At 33.8% G+C, this 19,435-nt stretch overlaps 1 protein-coding gene across 1 annotated transcript; it reads right to left on the bottom strand.

Annotated features, from left to right (window-relative positions):
- Positions 1-15,440: 15,440 nt before the first annotated feature.
- Positions 15,441-17,912, bottom strand: LOC113782407 (G-type lectin S-receptor-like serine/threonine-protein kinase RLK1). The gene has a single exon (XM_027328303.1). The coding sequence runs from the start codon at positions 17,896-17,898 to the stop codon at positions 15,505-15,507; it is 2,394 nt and encodes a 797-aa protein (XP_027184104.1). The 5' UTR covers positions 17,899-17,912; the 3' UTR covers positions 15,441-15,504.
- Between the last annotated feature and the right edge of the window lie 1,523 nt (positions 17,913-19,435).

Genomic DNA, 19,435 nt, shown 5'->3' with positions numbered 1-19,435 from the left:
TGACAAAATTATAAAAATTTTGAACTATTTTTCTCAAACCACCATAATTAAAAAGGAAGTAAACCTCCCTCCTACATTTAAAATGCATATTGTCCTCAATGTGTGATAAAGAAAAAGCAAGAGTTAAAGCAATACTCTCTCTATGGGAAATTGCCCTCTTGTTTGGGATCTTCGATGAAAGTCAAAGATTGCGAAATTTTCATATAATAACCATTAGTTTGTCAAAAGTTAAAAATAAAAGCAACAAACTTTGCTACTAAGGTCCAAGAAGTGCATATGATACTTATATGGTCAAATAATGAACTATATAAACCCTAATGATTCGCCATACAATTAATATGCAAATGTGTGCTTTGAACCTCAAAAACAAGTCATATGGAGTCATTTAGTATGTTTATGCATCCTAAAGCACCTTCATATGTTCATCATGCGAGCTTATGTATGAATAAGAATGGAACCGAAAAGGTGAAAATGTAAACTACCATGCAAAGTGAAAGAAATTCACCTCAAAATAGTTACATGAGTGGAGTGAAATGTGATTGAATCATTTTCACACTCAAATGAGTTTTAACATGAACTTTATGCAATTGAGTTCAATAAGAATTCATGAAGATTAAACATACTAATGATGTGTTTAATGATGTATTTGAATGTTAAACTACTCCAAATGATGTTAATGGTGTTTAATGATGTATTTGAATGTTAAAAACTACTCCAAATGATGTTAATGGTAAATACAAGTGTTGTTTGATCAAGAAATTTGAAGAAATAAGTGAAATGTATGTGTTTTGGCCATAAAAAGAAGAAAAAAGTGATGTTAAGTAAGGTTTCCTTTTTTGGAAAGTTGAATTACGCAGGCTAATTATGCAGGCAGAGGGTGCATATTCGAAGGTGCTTTTTCTCTAGAAATTATGAAGATACACTAAAATGTGGGTTGAGGGTGCATTTTCAAGAGTGTGTTTTCTATTTTCTGCAATTTTGCTGCAATAACAAGCTACTATTCCATTGGTTTTGTCTCTTGTCTCAAATCAAAACCTATTGTTGTAAAGAACAATGCACCATATCAAACACATGTAACTTGATCAAATGCATTATTTTAGCACAACATCTAGCATCAAAAACACATGAATCAAAATTTAAGGGTGTAGAAGTTAATCATTTGAGCTCCCTTGGCACCTCATTTTGCACATTTGACCACAATTCTTGAACCCTAGAATAAAAACATAACAATCACACCAAAACACACATGTTAAACATAAAATCATACCAAATTAACATAAACTTAAACAAACATTGGATTACCTCACAACAAGTGTTTCTTTATAGTCATTAGTTTGACTATTTCATCTCATTTTTCAAGGAGGTTTTGTTAATGAATAATCCACCATTTTAGGTCCTGATGGATCTACAAAACGTGGCTCGATTTCAAAAACCACATAATCAAATGATATGAGAGATGGAAGAGCTTTACCTATCTGAAGTGTTTCATAAATATTACATTGTAGTAACACCACTTCAAAATTCTCCAAATAAAGATCCATATAACCTTCTTGGGTGATAACATCTTTAGAAACTACTCATTCAAAACGCTCTTCAAGAGGGGTTAACTATGAATCATTGACGCTCATCTCTTGAGGTGCAACATTAGTTCCAAAGACACAATCATGTGAGATGGACATTTCCTCATTAAAACATGATTAGATTCATCATTTTGATCAAAATGCAATCCATTTTCAAATACAATATTCACACCATTCACAATAAGGTCAACTTGCATATTATTAGAAGATATAACTTCACACAAAACATGCAATTGATCTTGAATTCTACCAAAGTGAGAAGCTAATTCATCTAATCTATCCTTCATCTTATTGAAATGGTTAGAAGTCGCATTAGCTAACCTTTCAATTGCTAATTCCCAAGAAAAATGTGTATTAGCTAACCTTTCAATGGCTAACTCCCAAGATGACTTTGATTCAGATTGGACAAATTCGGATTGATAATCATAAAAATACAGAGAAGCATTATATCCACATTGATTATCTCAACTATAAGCATGAGATTTACCCCAATTAGAACCATATTGATCAAAATAAAGATTAAAATGCTCAAATTCATCATAATAATCAATATTTTGTGATTGCATACATGTATGAGTAGCATGATAACCTTCACACAAGTCACAAATCATATGATTAGAATTGAAAGTATTAATATTTCTCTTTTATTCAAGCATATTTATAATGGTGTTCAATTAAACTTTTAACGTTATATAGTTGAGTTTAGTTTTTAAGCCCCCTTAAACCATTTTCAAAAGACATACCTTCGAACATTCTTTGGTAACCTCTATAGTTTTAGTTTTGAAGTAATCCATTGTTGAACATCCTTCTCTCAAACTTTTATCCATTTTTGGTTACTATCCTTCTTATAACCTAAAAATGCTTTCAAACAATCACAAAAATAAGATTAGTCAAGAAGAATAACTTGAAAGACACAAACAAAAACAAGACATTAAGCACAAAATAAAAGATTCAACAAGATACTAAACATAACAAACAAGACACTTGACACAACAAAAACAAGAAAAATGAGTAAAAGTGTCTAAACTAATAAAATTATTTTTAGTACCGATATTAAATCAAATCTTCCCTGGCAACAGCGCCAAAAACTTGATGAGGTTCTACCTTGTACCAAATTTTAATAAAACCTAAATATCTCACTTTCTGCAAGTATACAAATCATTTATCGAGTACAAGGATATTATGTGTCAAACCCACAGGTACGATTGTTAATTACCAATGGTTTTCAAACTCTTTTATTATTTAGACAATCACAAATGTAAAAAGTTAAATCTACACTACGAACATGAAATAAAAGTAGCAAAAATAACAATGGAATTCCTCACTACTTTTGCAAGTAAAATTACCAGTTTAATTGAATATTATTATCTTGGTTAGTTATGATGTAATTTTCTAATGTATGTGAAATCTACTCTCGCTGTGAATCAACTATATTTAAAACTAATCCATACCTACTCTCGCGGTTATGAAATTAGCTACAAGCTCATTACCTATATGAAATTACATGAAATAAATTGCCAAAATCACAAAGATACACCTCTACTCTCGTGAGTGTACTCCCTAGATTTAGCACTTTTTTGAACTAGTATCAAATTTCAATTCTTATTGCAAACTTAATACCTTAAAATTATTACAATTATTGGCTAGTTAATTATGATTAAAAAGCAAAAATGATAAATAACTTGCTCAAAATAATATCATCAAATAACTAATTAAATATTACTAACAAATTATAGAAAGTTTATCGATAACTCTTGACATAAACTTTAGCAAAATATGAAGAGAATGAAAGAAAAAACCATACTTGCATTATAACTAAATATAAACTCAAATACAAAAGAGAAAGTGATAGGAGAAAAGTCACTATTGTCACATGAGTTCCAAACTCTCCATCTTGCTCCTTAATTCTTCATCCAAATCTAACGACAAGTACAAGATAGATAAACTACACTAACTATAATAGACTAATGAACTAAGAAAAACTAGTGAAGACTACATTTTGGTAGTGTCTTTGACCTTCTAAACTTGTGAAAATATGTCTTCAATCCCCCTATTTATAGATGAATTCAAACTCCAAATGAGTTGTTAAAGTTGATGTAAAATGCTCTTGACATTTGTAAAATATTCTTATACAAGTCTCCATGCTTTTCTTTATAGCTGCAGCAAAAATTCTTACTGAAATTGAGTTGGAAAAAGTTGTAAAAAATTAGAGCAAGTAGTTGTGCAAGTTGCACACACATTTATAGAAGATGCACCCTTAAGGTCGCGTATTGTGGGTCGGTATTGCCTCCCCTGCAGGTTTACACTTTTCTGATCAGTCTTCACTTTTGCTCTGTTTTATTACCAACTTAAACTGATATTTTCTCCATAATGGAGGTCGAACTAGTCTTGTGCAATAATAAAAGTTGTATTTCTTTGAGCTACCTTTTCAATGCATCAAAAATCATCTAATTTGGATCTCTGTAGACTGAAAAATGACTAAAATACCCTTGATTTGTCAAAATCCTGTTTCAGCTTTTGATAGTAAAAATGGCCAATTGTATTTTGACTTTTTAACTAGAAAAACTCATGAAATGATTTTGATGTCTATCAGAAATATAGAGCTATGTCTTAGATTCAAAATGACCCAAGAATCACCTTAATCCGATGCTTATATATCAAGATATAGCCAAAATACCAAAAAGTGTCAAAACTATCAAATTTCTCTTCTTTTTCACTTGATTGCATTTCATCTTTTGAATATTTTGCACTTCATATTCTCTTTTAATCACTTCAATTCATCAACAATCATCCAGATATCTTCCCAATTGACTCCATTTGTTGATTGAATCATTAAAACCTACAAAAAACATGAAGTTTTCACCATTTTAATCTATGGAAATGTAATTTTTCACACTTTAAACTACAAAATGCATAATTCACTAGAAACCTAGTTAATTGGTTATAAAAATAAATAAAACACACCAAAACTAAATAATAAAACACACTTAAGCACTAAAATGTACACTTATCACCCATGTTTCCTTTAGATATGGACATTTCCTCTTGCGATGCATGAGGAAAGCCATAGCCAGTTGAAACTCATCCCTCAACAGATACCCAGGTGAAAATAAAGTTTTTGAGAGAAGAAGAAGACCAAGCATTCACCCAAAAATGAATAAATGGATTTCTATTTTTTTTGGAACATTCCTGACAAGTTTCAAAGAACCAAAAAAATTAACAAAAAATGCACTAGTTATAAGAGGACGTATATAAATTGTTGCATAGAAAGAATGGAGCATGATCTAATCTTCTATACCAATTGTATTGATTATATGTCGGAAAGGTGCCTGCCCTCAAGCCAGTGTCCATCTTCATGAAGTCACATTTGTAGATGAGTTGGAACCAACATTTTATCCTAGTAAACAATTGTTAGGCAAGGACATGATTCAAAACTATAATCTTCAGGTCATGAGCCTACTGAATTGACCAATTCCTCTACCTCACTTTTTCTCCTTATCCTCATAACACATTCAGAACTCATCTCAACTTGTGCTTTGGTTCAGAATTCATAATTTGAACATAGCCTTTTATTACTTAATTCATTTCAAGAAAGCCTTGATATTGGGACAATTCTAGACAAACAGAAAGTAGATTTGGTACTTTTCCAAGATTAGGAAATAGGTACTTTCAAAACTCAAGTAAACGAGTGAATTGGCTTATTCCTCTCGACCTTAGCCTGGGAAAGGTTATGCTCTACCATTAGTTTCTTCCGCATGTAGAACTTTCCTTTCTCTCATGTCATTTTCCAATCTTCACTTTCTCTACTTACTTTTCTAAATAAAAGAGAAAGTGGAGCGAGCAAGGAGAGCTAGAGTAAAGAGAGAGAGTGTAATACCTAGAATGAGTGTACAAATGGAGTGAGTTAAACTAGTACTTGAGCTTCATACTTGCGATAACTAGATTAGCTAGAGTGAAAAGAGGTAAGCAATTAAAGAGTCGAGTGACTCTTACTAAATGAAATTGAATTCATCTGGAAAAGGAAAGGTTAGAAAGTTGATTGAGGTATAGTCCAGAAGCACTTCAATTTATCATAGTGATTGAGGATGAGAGGAAGTTAGCTTGTATGAGTTGTGAAAGAAGTTAATAATTCTCTATTGGTTGGAGTGGGCTTAGTTGATAAATGATTTAATGATTGGTGTCCATTTTACGAAGAGGAGGGAAAACACATAAGTAGTCACACACCACACAAGTCAGCGAGGCAGAGGCAATCACTCTCCTTTCAGCTAGGCATCGAAGGAACGAGATAAGGCAATAGATTACGTAAGTTGCTCCCTCACCACAGCAACTTGAACAACTTCTCAGTGCCTTCCCATCTCAACTTATCCACCACTAGCTTCATCATCAGTACCAGTGGCAGAGAAGGTAGCTCCATAGGTAGTTTAGCGAGTCAGTTCAATAGCAATAGATTCAGTAGGAGTTGTTGATTTTATTGACCAAGATAGAAAAGCACTCCCCACGGATTAGCCTCACCATCATGCAAATGCGGAGGTATTTTGTTTGCACAAAATTGGCTACCAACCTCATAGATCCAACTCAGTCGTTTACACCTATGTATCGTACTCTCTCAACTAGGTCATCATAAGAAAATACTACTAAATCTTTTTGACGTTAGACAAGGAGGGAAGGTGTGCTACAACTAACATAATAGCCAGCTAAAAATTGTTAACTAGCTGGGCTAGCGTGCAATGACTTTCTCTAATAAGGGATCATTTCTTCAAGCTCTGCCCAACGTACACAAGGTGTTACTTGCTTTCTCTCAGCCACTAGTAGCTTATGTAGTGGTCAGCATTCGTACATGCTTCTCTTTGTCCCCTACTCAAAAGTGAAGCATGAACAAAGGTGAGTCTCTACCTTGAACAAAGGTGAAGCATGAGTCTCTATTTCGAATAATTGTTGAACATATGTTTTGATTCTTAAGCTCTCTTTAAGATAAGTTTCTTTACAAATTTATTTTAATTTCTTATGGCTAGCCTTTGAATAATTATAAAGTACAAGTACCTACTACTGAGCAATTACTAAGTACAAACATATACTTGTCGGTTTATTTTAGGTCTTATTTCTTCTTTCAATTCTATTCATTTATCATTTTTATGGAAAGAACTATTTATTATGGATACTAGATGTTATAATACATGCTAATGTAACAAGTTCTGGAGATACTATTATAGAAAATCAATTATCTTTGAGGATCCACTTGTCCTTTGAAATAATTAAAAGAAAAAGATTTGACCACTTGAAGATGATTGTTCTTTCAAAAGTCTAGTACGATAAATTTACCTATGGCTACAAGAACATAATCTGTAATGTTTAGAATTACTTTTCAGTTGAAATTGTGTAGCAAAAATATTACTCATGAGATGTATTGAAAATAATATTCTCCACACTTGATTCCTCGAATATGCTCCTGTAGCAGCAATATCTAGAGAAAAATAGCAACTCCCACTCAAGAAGTCTCATATTAAGTGAAAACTGAACCCTTACTTGCTTGATATTCTAATTAATACTAGGGGAAAAAGCTTGCGCGAGTTTAGTACCTGTAATTAAAGATAGTTAATAATTTTTATTTGACATTTTGTAGTATAAGAATTGATGTATGACAGTTTTATTATGTGATATTAAACAGAAAATCATAAATTACATATTGAGTCAAAAAATATAATATGCAATGATATATAATTATAAGATACAATCAACCACTTTGTGTCTAATATAATAGAATAAAAGATCTACTTATATCTGCTCATGCACTTTAGAGATATTAAAATTTGTTATTTAGTTTGAATTTGATCTTGATATGAGGGCAATCCACCATATTATCTTGTCATATAAGTGAGATTTGAACAATTAGCATACTTGAAGAAATCATTGCCAGTGGAATTTTGGTTCTTGCAAACCAAGTTCTTGAATTTATATTTGATTCCAATGACATATCATCATGAAACCTCCACATTGACCAATCAATCAATTATGATTTATTGTACGATTTAGGACATATAGCAAAGCATCTCCTTCTCGATAGGGGTTACAATCATAAAAATCAGTTTTTGACCTAGTTGTAAAAATATACAATAACTAACACGCTAATCTAGGAAAATAATTACCTCAAAAAAAGTACTAAAACATCTTAATCCACTCAATTCAAGAAAACAATTAAAAGTAATGAAGTGCATACTTTTAAGTAGATAATTAAACATATTGGCAAATCAAATGAAGTGGAAAATTGCCTAAATGGAATCATCAATAAAGTAGCAAATGATTTGAAAATTACCATAACTAATAGTTAAAACAACAAAAGAACTAGATGCAATCTATAAATGGAAATATTTATGATGATAAACTTATTTTAAACCACAAATAACAATTAACATATGTGATCTCCTCCCTATCAAGCCTATCTAACATGGACAATTGAATTAAAACACTAAAAAAAGTATTGTACATACAACTTGCAAGATTATAGATTTCTTACAACCAAAAAGGTAGATTAGCTAAAGAAAACATACCTATTGAGAAGGATGTTGCAAAATGGAAAAGAGAAGTAGCTAATATAGTAACATCCGAATTCAATAGACTACATGATTGTAGTAGAACAAAGTTATAAGTAATGAAATGAATTTGCATAGATAGGGGTTACTATGGTAACGGCCAAAAAACCAAACTTCTCTACTAATCGGCATTAATTGTGTCTTAACATCCATATATCATAAGTTTGCAAATAACTGATAAGAAAGGCTTTAAGAAATTAAGAGACTTGGATGTTAAAACAATTAAATGATTAAAAGGGTTTTTATGTAATTCCACTAAAACACAAGTTGAATTCAATTGTACCCAATGTTCAATCGGATATTGAACACTGTCACATGTTGAACTTAACCCTAGCTTTAAATGTCTAAGAGGACATTTAAGTAATTATAAAAAAATCAAATTAACTATAATGATTCATATTCAATACTCCAATTGCACTTTAAATACTCCCACATTCCCAAAATAGCCCCACCCTTGCGGTTGAAATCTTTACCCTAAACTCATTCTTATATAGTATAAGGATACTAAGTATAGGAAGCAGTTGCTCCTAAAGATCTTCATGTTCCTCCAGAAGTAGTAAACCCAGATTCAGCTGAGATTAAGCCTTGAAAAAAGTCAACTAACACCTGCGAAATATTAGCCTCTAAACTTAGCCATATGCTCGAGGATGACTTGATTCTATGAATGACAGCTTTTGCTCTATGGTTGGTCTAGCACACTTAGCTAAGGCGTGAAAGCAATATCAGTTGAATCAGAATCCGCAGTGGAAGAAGGTGCAGCTATTACAAACTTGATTTTTGACGATGAAGCTATTGTCGGAAGAATTGTAAAAAGGGCACTAGTCTTGGGGCCGTTAAGGTTGCAGATTCTCTTGCATATCTCATAGTATGGAGTATGTTAATGCGCAAATTAGGCAGTTTATTTGTTAATATTTTCCCCTTTATTTTGACCAAATGTTGTGATAATTTGCTAGATTCTACTTATAATTGAATTTTTGTGTGATTTCTAGGAACTTCAAGTTAATTGAGGCAGAAAAGGAGAAATCGAAGCCTAATTGAGGAAATTCCATTAAGAAAATCTTGATACAAGTTTCTTAGTTGATACTAGAAAGCACGCATCTCATTTGATAGGGAATGAAGCAGAAAACTACCAAAAAGGAGGGACTTTATGGAGAATATGGAGACTTCTAAGGGCTTCAAACCTTGGGCCCTTGAATTGGTGGGGGACCACAAAGCTAGTGAAAGATATTTGGTCATTTGGGCTCTTCAAAGAAAGCAACGTAGAGAGACTTGGAAGAAGAAGTAATTTTGGAGACTTTGTCCACATGTGTGGGGACCACCGGAGATAGCTTTTAGTCATCTTACTTTTGGCTTTTTAAGGAGAGGATGTACAGAAGCAAGAGGACACCTCTAGTTTAGCTTTTTAGTTTAGTTCTAGTTTCCTTTCTCTTGACTGGCCTCTGACACACGCCAGGTGTTCGACAATATTCCTCAACGGGAAAAATATCTTTTATTCCTTGCTTTCTAGTAAAAACGCAATGCCTTTGCAATCCATTACTTCGTGTGGTGATTTAATCATGAGGCGTGGCTAAGTTTATCTAGTCAGAGGTTAAATCGAAGCTTTGGTTCGACAAAACTGTGAGATCGAATTTATTTGCCTACGTTCTTTAATTTGCAAGTATTTATATATTTCATGTTCACTTATGCATATGATTATTTCTTGCAATTAAATACTTGATCACTGTTTAATTGTGTGAGTAATTAACAGCCATCTAAGAGTGCTCAATCCGTAATTGTTGGGTAATTTTAGTGCATGTGGCAAGTGACATGATTCAATTGTAGTAGAAACTTTTGAGTTGTTGTCGTGGAAATATATGATATAGCCTAAATAAACCGAGCATGTGTGTTTGTTGGTTATAATTGGTGGCCAGTCTAATGATTAATGCTGTCAATAGGTTAAATCTTAAGAGCGTGTTTAGGACTGCTTAATTGGCTAGGGCAATAACTACAGAGCTTGTTGTGGTTATCGAATCAGGAAGGTTAGGCAGGTTGTCAGAGCTTGTTGACAACCATAACCAGTTTATTTGTAAATGAAAGATTTTATCTCTGCATCTGTGATCAGTGATTCGAACCATTAGTGGAGATTATACCTTTGACTAGAGATTTTCCTTCCGTTAATTTACTTTATATTTATTGTTATTTATTTTATCTGCGATTGTCTTATTTTTAATTTGAGCAATTAAATTAGACAGTTTCATATCAATTCCCCCCATTTTTATTTAATGTTACATTCATTCAAAATAAATTCCCAAGTCCCTGTGGATTCGACCCTGCTCACTGCTATATTCGAATTTTGTCTTTCACGTAATTAATATACTTTGGTATATCGGATCAAGCAAACTCTGGCACCAGGGTGAAGCTAGTAACCCATTGCACAGCCTAAGTCCCTGCTCCAGTACCATAGTGGACTTAATTCGTGACTTAAGAGTAGGAATTTTATTTTTGCTGGTTTGACACCCACCAGAGTATAAGATAGGGTGTTAGTTGCTTCATGGTTCCCAAGGGAACATAGCTAACCCTTCTAAGATAACTAAGTCTCAAGCTAAAAAAATTGTATCCTAGTCCAAGAGCTCATGGGACAATCAATAAATAGTGTCGCCCAACTTGGAACCAATTCTTACTTCTATTACAATAATCAATAAAAATACCTTTGCTTTGATATTGTAAATGAGTAAGGCCTATAATCAGTGTGTTACTAAAAGTTTAACAGCAAGCAGAGGCCACAGCATGACAACGAAACCGGGAACACGTGGCCTCTTCTTTTCTTGACTCAGGTATGGTGGTGCTCACCACTAGCAGCCTCTATCGTGGTAGGAGAAGTGAGTGGATTCCTTCGTGGATAAGGATTCAGATCAATTCATGCTAGAGAAGAAAGATGTACAAAATGAATCAATGGCCAGCCTCTTGTCGATCCGACTCCTTTGGCTTTCGAACATGCCAAACCAACAAATAATCAACCTACAAGAGGAAGGAAGATTTTGTCTGAAAAGGTAAAATCGATTGACTTGGTCAGCCATAGCTTCTTTGATCATGCCAGAATGGGGAAGAAAATAATGCCAATCATTAGCAAGAAGAAAAAGCGGGGAGCCTCCGATCTCTCCACAATATCCTAAAATACCTCTCTCGTAAGTGGGCTATCACTTGTAGTGGATATGACGTATTCACATGTAGTAGGTACGGTCATATTTGGATATCTTATAAATTTAGCAGTGCATGAACAAGTATATATGCATCTAATGGTCATAGCCACTACTTATTTATATGAAAATTTTGATATTGATATTTACATAAAAATCCCTAAAGAATTCACCATGCTTGAAGCATGTAAATCAAATCCGAGAGAAATTTATTCCATCAAATTAGAAAGGTCTGTGGATATATGTGGTATAACGGTCTCAGTGAATATTTAATTAAAAAAATTATACCAATGAGCCAAAATCTCATGTGTTTTCATTAAAAAAAAGGGTCAAATTTTATAATTATTGCAGTATATGCTGATGATCTTCATTTGATTGGAACTCTTGAAGAGCTCCAAAAGGCCATAGAATATTTGAAAAATAAAATTTGAGACCAACGTTATTGGAAGAACAAAATTTTGCCTTACTTTGCAAATTAAGCATCTATATCAATTTGCTTATACCCAGAAGGTATGAAACTCATTTTATATGAATAAAGTACATCTATTAAGTACCCTAAGGATCGTCTAGTCATTTCATGCTAAGAAAGATCCTTTTAGAATGTGAAAGGTAGACGAAGAGATAGTTGGTTCTGAAGTACTATATTTCGGTGCAATGAATGCAGATATATCATTTGCAGTAAATTGACTAGCAAGATTTATCTCCTCTCTTATAAAACGACATTGGAATAGTATTAAGCATATTTTTTACTATTTCCAAAGAACAATTGATCTTGGTCTATTTCATTTGAATAAATCTTGGCATGAATTGTTTGGTTATACTGATATCGAATATTTATTTGACCCACATAAAGCAAAAATTCAAATAAAATATCTATTTACATGTGGTGGTACAGCTATTTCGTAGGGATCTACAAAGCAATCAATAGTTACTACTTCTTCAAATCATACTGAAATAATAGCAATTCATGAAACTAGTCGAGGATGTGTTTGGCTAAAATCAATGACCTATTATATTCGAGAAAATAATAGGTTATCCTCTGAAGAAGAAAAACCTCTGATTACATTATATGAAGATAATGCGGCTTGCATCACTCAATTGAAACGAGGATCTACAAATTTCTTTCACCAAAATTCTGTTTTACTCATGATCTACAAAAGAATGATGAAATTGATGTACAACAGATCCAATCTAGTAATCATCTGGCAGATTTATTTACCAATACATTATCGATTGCAATGTTTAAAAAATTAGTGAAGAATATTTAAATGCCGTTGGCTGAAAGATCTCGATTGATATTTGTATCAGGGGAAGAGAAATTAAAATATAAGAATAATGTATTCTTTTTCCTTTACTACATGTGAATACGCACACCACTTTTCATAATTAGAGAGGCCCTTATTAATACATTAAAAAAAAAATGTTCACAAGGGCCCGAAGGAGTCGGTCATAGGAATTTAGACCATCTATGTGCTGATAAACGAAAACCACCTTGACCAAATCTGAGTAAAAAAGAATATCAAATCAGGGCGCCCGTTGCCTTGAAAGAATTCACACATCTGTTGTTTAGTGCTCACGAAAACATTCAACCTATACTACTGTAAAGCAATGTTTTTAAACTCGGACCGGTCAGTGAACCGGAGAGGTGGCCGGTTCGCGGTTCAACCGGTCCAACCGGCCGGTTCAAAGGTTCACTGTTTTTTTTTTTTTTTTTTTTTTTTTTTTTTAGTGTTAAGTACTAAGAAGGTTTCATTCTACACTTGAACTTTACCAACATAACTTAATTTAAGTTATGATAATAATAAATTTTCTAAAAGTTATACACAAAACATGGAATGATAAATATAATTAAAATATCATAATTCACCACAAGTTTTCATAAATTCATTATAAACATAAATAGATACAATCCAAATGTGCACCAATTATCACAAATAAAAACACAAAAAATAAATAAATTAAATATTGAAATTCTTTTACAACCCTTAAAAAAATCCATAAAAGAGTTCAAGTTAAGACAAACTATTTGAATAGCAAACTTTTATCAGTGGCATGATAAGCAACCACACCACCTTCACAATTTCATCAACTTAAGCTGAAAAAGTTAAAATTTTATTATAAAAATATAAATCTAATTGCTCAAACTAAAAAAAACTAAAAATTTTTGAAAAACAAATATACAGTTAAACACATAAAAAATTAATTGCTACTAAACATTACTAATTAACATGTTATATTAAATTCAATGATCCTATACCATTAATTATTTTAAATTCAATTATCAATAGCTTCGATTATGTGCCAACTACCATATTTTTGACCAACCCAATGTTATTATTTGTAATTCCTATCCAATTCCTACATGGATGTGCACTACTTTTGCAAAAATTTCATCCTTAATTAATCGAATAAAAATAAAACAAAAATGAGGGAAACATATGAAAATTGAGGGGAAAAAGAAGAAAATGCAAAAAATCAACTAAAGATAATAATATAGAAAAAAACCTTGAAAAGAAAAAAATTAAACTTACTAAAATGTTGGAAAACAAGAAAAGTTGAAATTTTCAACTTGTTTACAATCTGCTAAAGATAATAACCTGATAATAATGGTGAAGACTTGAGAAAATCTTGTTGTGGATATTTGGGTTAAAAATGGTTAAGAAGAAAAAATTGAAAAAAATAATAAGAGAAGAATTTGATGTTTTAATATATTTTTTAGTTAAGTAGAATTCTCAACAAACTTAAGTACAGTCTAGCGGTAAGATTGTCATATTTAAACTTGGAGATCCAGGTTCGAATCTTAGCTACACCATTCTTGATATTTTGTTGAAGAATTTAAAAAACCGCCGGTTCACGGTTCTTAACGGTTCCACGGTTCGTCCGGATTTCAACGGTTCTCCATGAACTTCCGGCTTTAACATTAGACCGGACCGGTGACATGGCCGGTTCGCGGTCCAACAGGTCGAACCGGCCGGTCCGGTCCGGTTCTGAAAACATTGCTGTAAAGTCGTTCCCCTATCTTCCTGGTCTCATTTCCTTCTAGTCATCGTATTTTTTACCTTGACCAACCAATCTTCTGTCCAACCAAATATCCCGATGAGCTGCTACATTGGTCAATTATAGGAAACAGTCCAACTGCTGTAACCCGTATCAACCGCGAATCTTTTCTTTGCTTTGTTTACACCTGGCTAAGTCTTACTAAAGCCTTACACGTAGCCTCGCACGTCTTTTTCTTGAAATGCTCTGTCACGGGTTAGGAAAGAAAGTAACAATGAAAGGAAAGAGCTAGGAAAGAGAGTGAAATAGAAAGTTATCGAAGACGCTAGCATATAGTTTCTATTACAGGGACGTAGAATAAAAAAAAATGATTGTGGTATCGGCTTTTAAGGGAAGGGTTAGACAAAGGGCAGTTTATTAGGATGGCTGGAACCCATGGTACGAATTCATAAACCGAAAGTTGTAATTTTAACTTGACATCCTTCCCAAATTTTAAAGGTAAAGTTTATATATCCATGCAAAGGTCAACTGTCTAAATAGTTGGATTGTGCACATAAAGTTCATTTATCCTAAGTTCATCTAATCAATCAGCTTCTAAGATTGTCCTTGTTGTTTGATAAGTATAAAAGGAAGCCATAAAGCTAAGTTGAAATGTCTAACATGCATTACTGAAAATGTTTTCGCTTTTCATCATAATAATTTTGCTACATTTCTCACTAGATAATTTGAATGTTCAATAGTACATGTTAAAACAACTTATTAGACCTGTTAAGTACTTCTAAAAGGTACCAAAAACTTACTTTAGAATATAATGCTAAACAAATTTTTTAGCTTTTCTTACTATGCATTAGAAATAGAGCCATATTAGAGTCTCTATTAAAATTTAAATACAGCAGTAAAAGGCAACATATATGTGTAAATAATGGAATTCAGCTAATGCACATGACTGCAGAAAAATATACAGCAGAAAAGATAATGCAAATGACAAAAATTGCATGGCAGATTTGTCTTGGAAATAGAAATATATATTATGACTAATTCCTCACACACAAGGTAAATAAACATCATAAATTAAAAAAGGGATTTCAGATTAGGGGTTATGGAATTTACTACATTAGTCTAACTCTTTGGTTCTGCCAAAACAACTAAAACCAATTAATAATCTCAGCTTGCAAAAGGGGATGGACAAGGAGGAACCATGACTTCAACAATTCCCTCAAGCATCTGGCTTACTTTCCTCATTGTAGGCCTAATAGATGAATCCTCTTGAACACACCATATGCCAACCTTAACAAATCTTTCCAGCATCATCTTGTCATTCAAGGCCTCTGAATCATTTTCTACCAAAGTATCTAACCTTCTTTCTTGGAAGCAATCCCAAACCCAATCTGTTAGGATTGCATAACCTTCTTCAACACTTTCAATATTCTCCACGCTTCTTCGACAACAGATGATTTCAAGTAGCAAGACACCAAAGCTATAGGCATCAACTTTTGCAGTAACTTGGGTGTTCCTGAACCATTCAGGAGCAACGTAACCTTTTGTTCCTCGGATATTAGTGAGTGTTCGGCTCTGATTCATGGCCAAAAGCTTTGCCATTCCAAAGTCAGAAATTCGAGCATTGTAATAGTCGTCAAGAAGTATATTCTGAGGCTTTATGTCACAATGGATAATCTGAGTACTGCATTCTTCGTGCAGGTATGTGAGCCCCCTTGCAATTCCCACGGCAATTTGTGTTCTCAGTTTCCAACTAGGCTTCGGAGTAGTGAAAAGGAAGCTTGATAGAGTGCCATTTCTCATATACTCGTACACCAATAAACGATTCTGTCCTTCATCACAGAATCCAAGCAGGCGGACCAAATTCTTGTGATTAGTCTGGCCTATTGTATTCACTTCAGCACGAAATTCCTTCTCTGTATCTTGAGCCACTCTGTCTAGCTTCTTCACTGCAATTCCACTGCTTTTGGAACTTATTTGCAGCTCACCTTTGTATACAATTCCGAAGGATCCCCTTCCCAACTCTTCCTTGAATCCATTTGTAGCTTCTACAAGCTCCTTGTACGTGAAATAGCGCAAGTTTGTTTCGCCATTTGGACGGGATTTCATCATCTTTTTCTTATAAATGAGATAAAAACCCGAACAAGCTGCAACAATTAATAAGATATTCAGAAAAAAGGAGCTTCCAAGGAGAACAGATTCTACCACTATCAAAGTTTCCCGGTCCTTTGGTCTTGAACTTGGTCCTTCCATTCCTGGAGGAGCATCACTTTTTCGGTATTTAAGGAAGGCTACTGTATTAAGTATGCCACTTGTCCACCCATTGGACAAAGGAAGCTTCTTCTTATAGCAAGTATTGTTTCTGAAAATGGCAGCAGCACAGAAACAATCATGTAAGCAAGCCTCTCTGCAGCCTACTTCAGTCGATGGTCTCATAATCTGATAGTCGGATTTTGGCCAATCTGTGCCATTGATCACCACAAAATCATATAACTCGCCTGCAGTTCCCTGTTCAACTTCGTCACAGCTCGGAGTAGAGTTTGGCATGCAGCTTCCGGACTTGTCATTTGGATCAAGCAATGTATACCCATCTGGACACTCGCAAGCTGGTCTTCCATTTACAAGATTGCAAATGCTATTATATCCACAAGCACCACTCCCTGTTTCTGCTGCTGCAGCGCTACATATATCATCTGGCTCAGACCAAAGAACTGTCCAGTTTTGATTACCAGTAAAATTCCGAGGATGATAATATGAAGCGAGTATTCCATCAGAATCCAGTGTTGCCCTGAAATAGTCTTCTGCAACAGGAGGAAAAAGTGTTGGGGAGCCAATTTGTTCCGTTTGATTGTTGCTATTCACTATTGAAATGATGCCCCTGCTACCAAAGACAAGGCGATAACCGGAATTGGATGTATTTGTAGGCTTAGAAGTCTGACTGTTGTAGTATACAACATCATCATAAGTAGTGTTTGGCAGACTTCGAGCAGTAAGCACTAGATCTCCATTATCAAGAAATTGGAGAGAGAATCTCCCTTGCGAGAAATTGGTTTCTGATTGTCTAGAATTAAGAACACTGCCAGTTTCCAATTCCTGCAACGGCAATATGGTATCAGCTGGAAAGCTAAAGCTTTCCCACAGCGAGCTGTTATCTCCCCCCTTAAGGACAAAATTGCCGGTATCATTCATAAAACCATGATCTAGTTGATCGGATATGGCGTTTGTACTCCAGAGTTGTACGCCTTGAGGGTCACGGAGCACAAGCCCAATTTGAGCATCAAGCTTAACTGTCGAACCTCGTGGAATTGAATCGCTTGAGTTCACATACCAGACAACAGTTTTTTGCGGTATATTATGATACCAAATGGAAAGCAAGAACAGATCTTTATCGTCAGGTTGTTGGAATCCGAATGCAAAATCGCCAGAAGGTGAAAGCCATGGGTTGGATGCTTCATTTGCTGTTAGGATGCTGCCTATAGGCACTATCCCGTTATTTTGAGCCAAAGAACAGAGTGGAATGAGTAATATGAAGAAGATGAGATGGAAAAATGTATAGGCCATTGCAAGTTTAGGCCTCATAAAATCTTCAAACAGGTTGCTAATACATATAGATGAGTAGTTAAGTTAGAAGAATGTAGTTTGCTTCTAACAATTTTAGTCAAACTGAAAGACTTTGATGTCAATTCTTACTTTTGCTTGAAGATCAGCACCTAATAACTGGCTCGTGATGACTTCCCAATACAAAGGTAGTGCTTATTGGTCTACTTAACTTCCACAAAATGTACAAATGTGTAGTTCTTGGAAATCTCGTTACCAGAATATTTTTAACTTTCAACTTAGCATAGGAGAAAATTCCCAGTTGAGAACAGTTAACCAGGTCAAATATGCCTGGAATTTTGATATTTAAAATGTAGATCTAAGAAGATTTTATAGTGTCTACGGCAATGCAAGAAACCGATTAGGCGTCTTTAGAATTTCAAATTATGTTTCTGACAAAGACGGATTAGTAATCAAACAGAAAAGCTTTGAGGTCAATTAGTACTAAATTTTATCACGAATGTCCGCACCTAATTGGTGGAGGTTTGATTATCTGCCACGTTATTGACCTAGCTTTTTAGCCCGCTTAGCAGCCGTAGTGTAATTTGTATTCATGTATTCAAACGAGTAAGAGCATGAAAATTTACTTCGGTTTACTTTATAGGAGGGTTCTAGGAGGGTTATGGAGTTGTTGCCTAGAAGAGCACTTGTTCCTACAATTAATTCTGCACAAGGCACCATTGTCACCAGAGCCGCCACCTTCCCCACCAGCACCACAACCATTATTAGTATCAAATGGCCTAGAAATTTAGTGGATGGAGGATAAATTGATACACCATAAAAGCACATGAGTTGTTGCTAAGATGAATTTGGTCCGGATTATTGAGCAAACCATCATGAGACAAGTGTTCATTTTTTATTTAGAAGGTGTTTGGCCACGATTGTAAATAGAATGTTGGTTGGATGTTTTACCATCGAACTTTCTTCGCCCCTTTTTCCACCCTTCCGTTGTGGTTGTTCTTATCAATAAAAAGCACTTATAGAAACTTATTTCAATTTATAGACTTCTATTAATAGGTTTTTGTTTTTGGAAAATGTTATTTACACTCCTCTTTTTGTTATTTGCACTTTCACTATTATTTTGAATATACAGTTTTGATTTATTAGACTATATGATATAGCAAATAGTGGGAGTGCAAATAACAAAATATGGAGTACAAATAATATTTTTCATTTTTTTATAACCCTTTTTTTAATTTTTTTTCCAATAGGAGAGGGTTGGGACTTATGAAGCAGGAAGGGAGTGGGAAAATTTGAACCCAAGACATCTAATTCTATTAGTAGATTAAATTTGAGCACAAGTGCAAAATGAAGGGAAAATTGAGGAAGAAATGCAGCGACTGTAACAAGTGAATAATGTGTTTATATATATATATATTTGAAGGAAATGTGTTTATATATTGAAAGACAGGAATATATATACACTACACAGTTCAGTCTACATTAATTCCAAGATGCCATCATTTTATTTGATCTTCTTCTTTCTTCTTTTTAACTTTTG

This window comes from Coffea eugenioides, chromosome 1 (assembly GCF_003713205.1).
Source record: "Coffea eugenioides isolate CCC68of chromosome 1, Ceug_1.0, whole genome shotgun sequence".
Lineage (NCBI taxonomy): Eukaryota > Viridiplantae > Streptophyta > Magnoliopsida > Gentianales > Rubiaceae > Coffea > Coffea eugenioides.
This window is presented reverse-complemented; position numbering and strand designations above follow the sequence as displayed.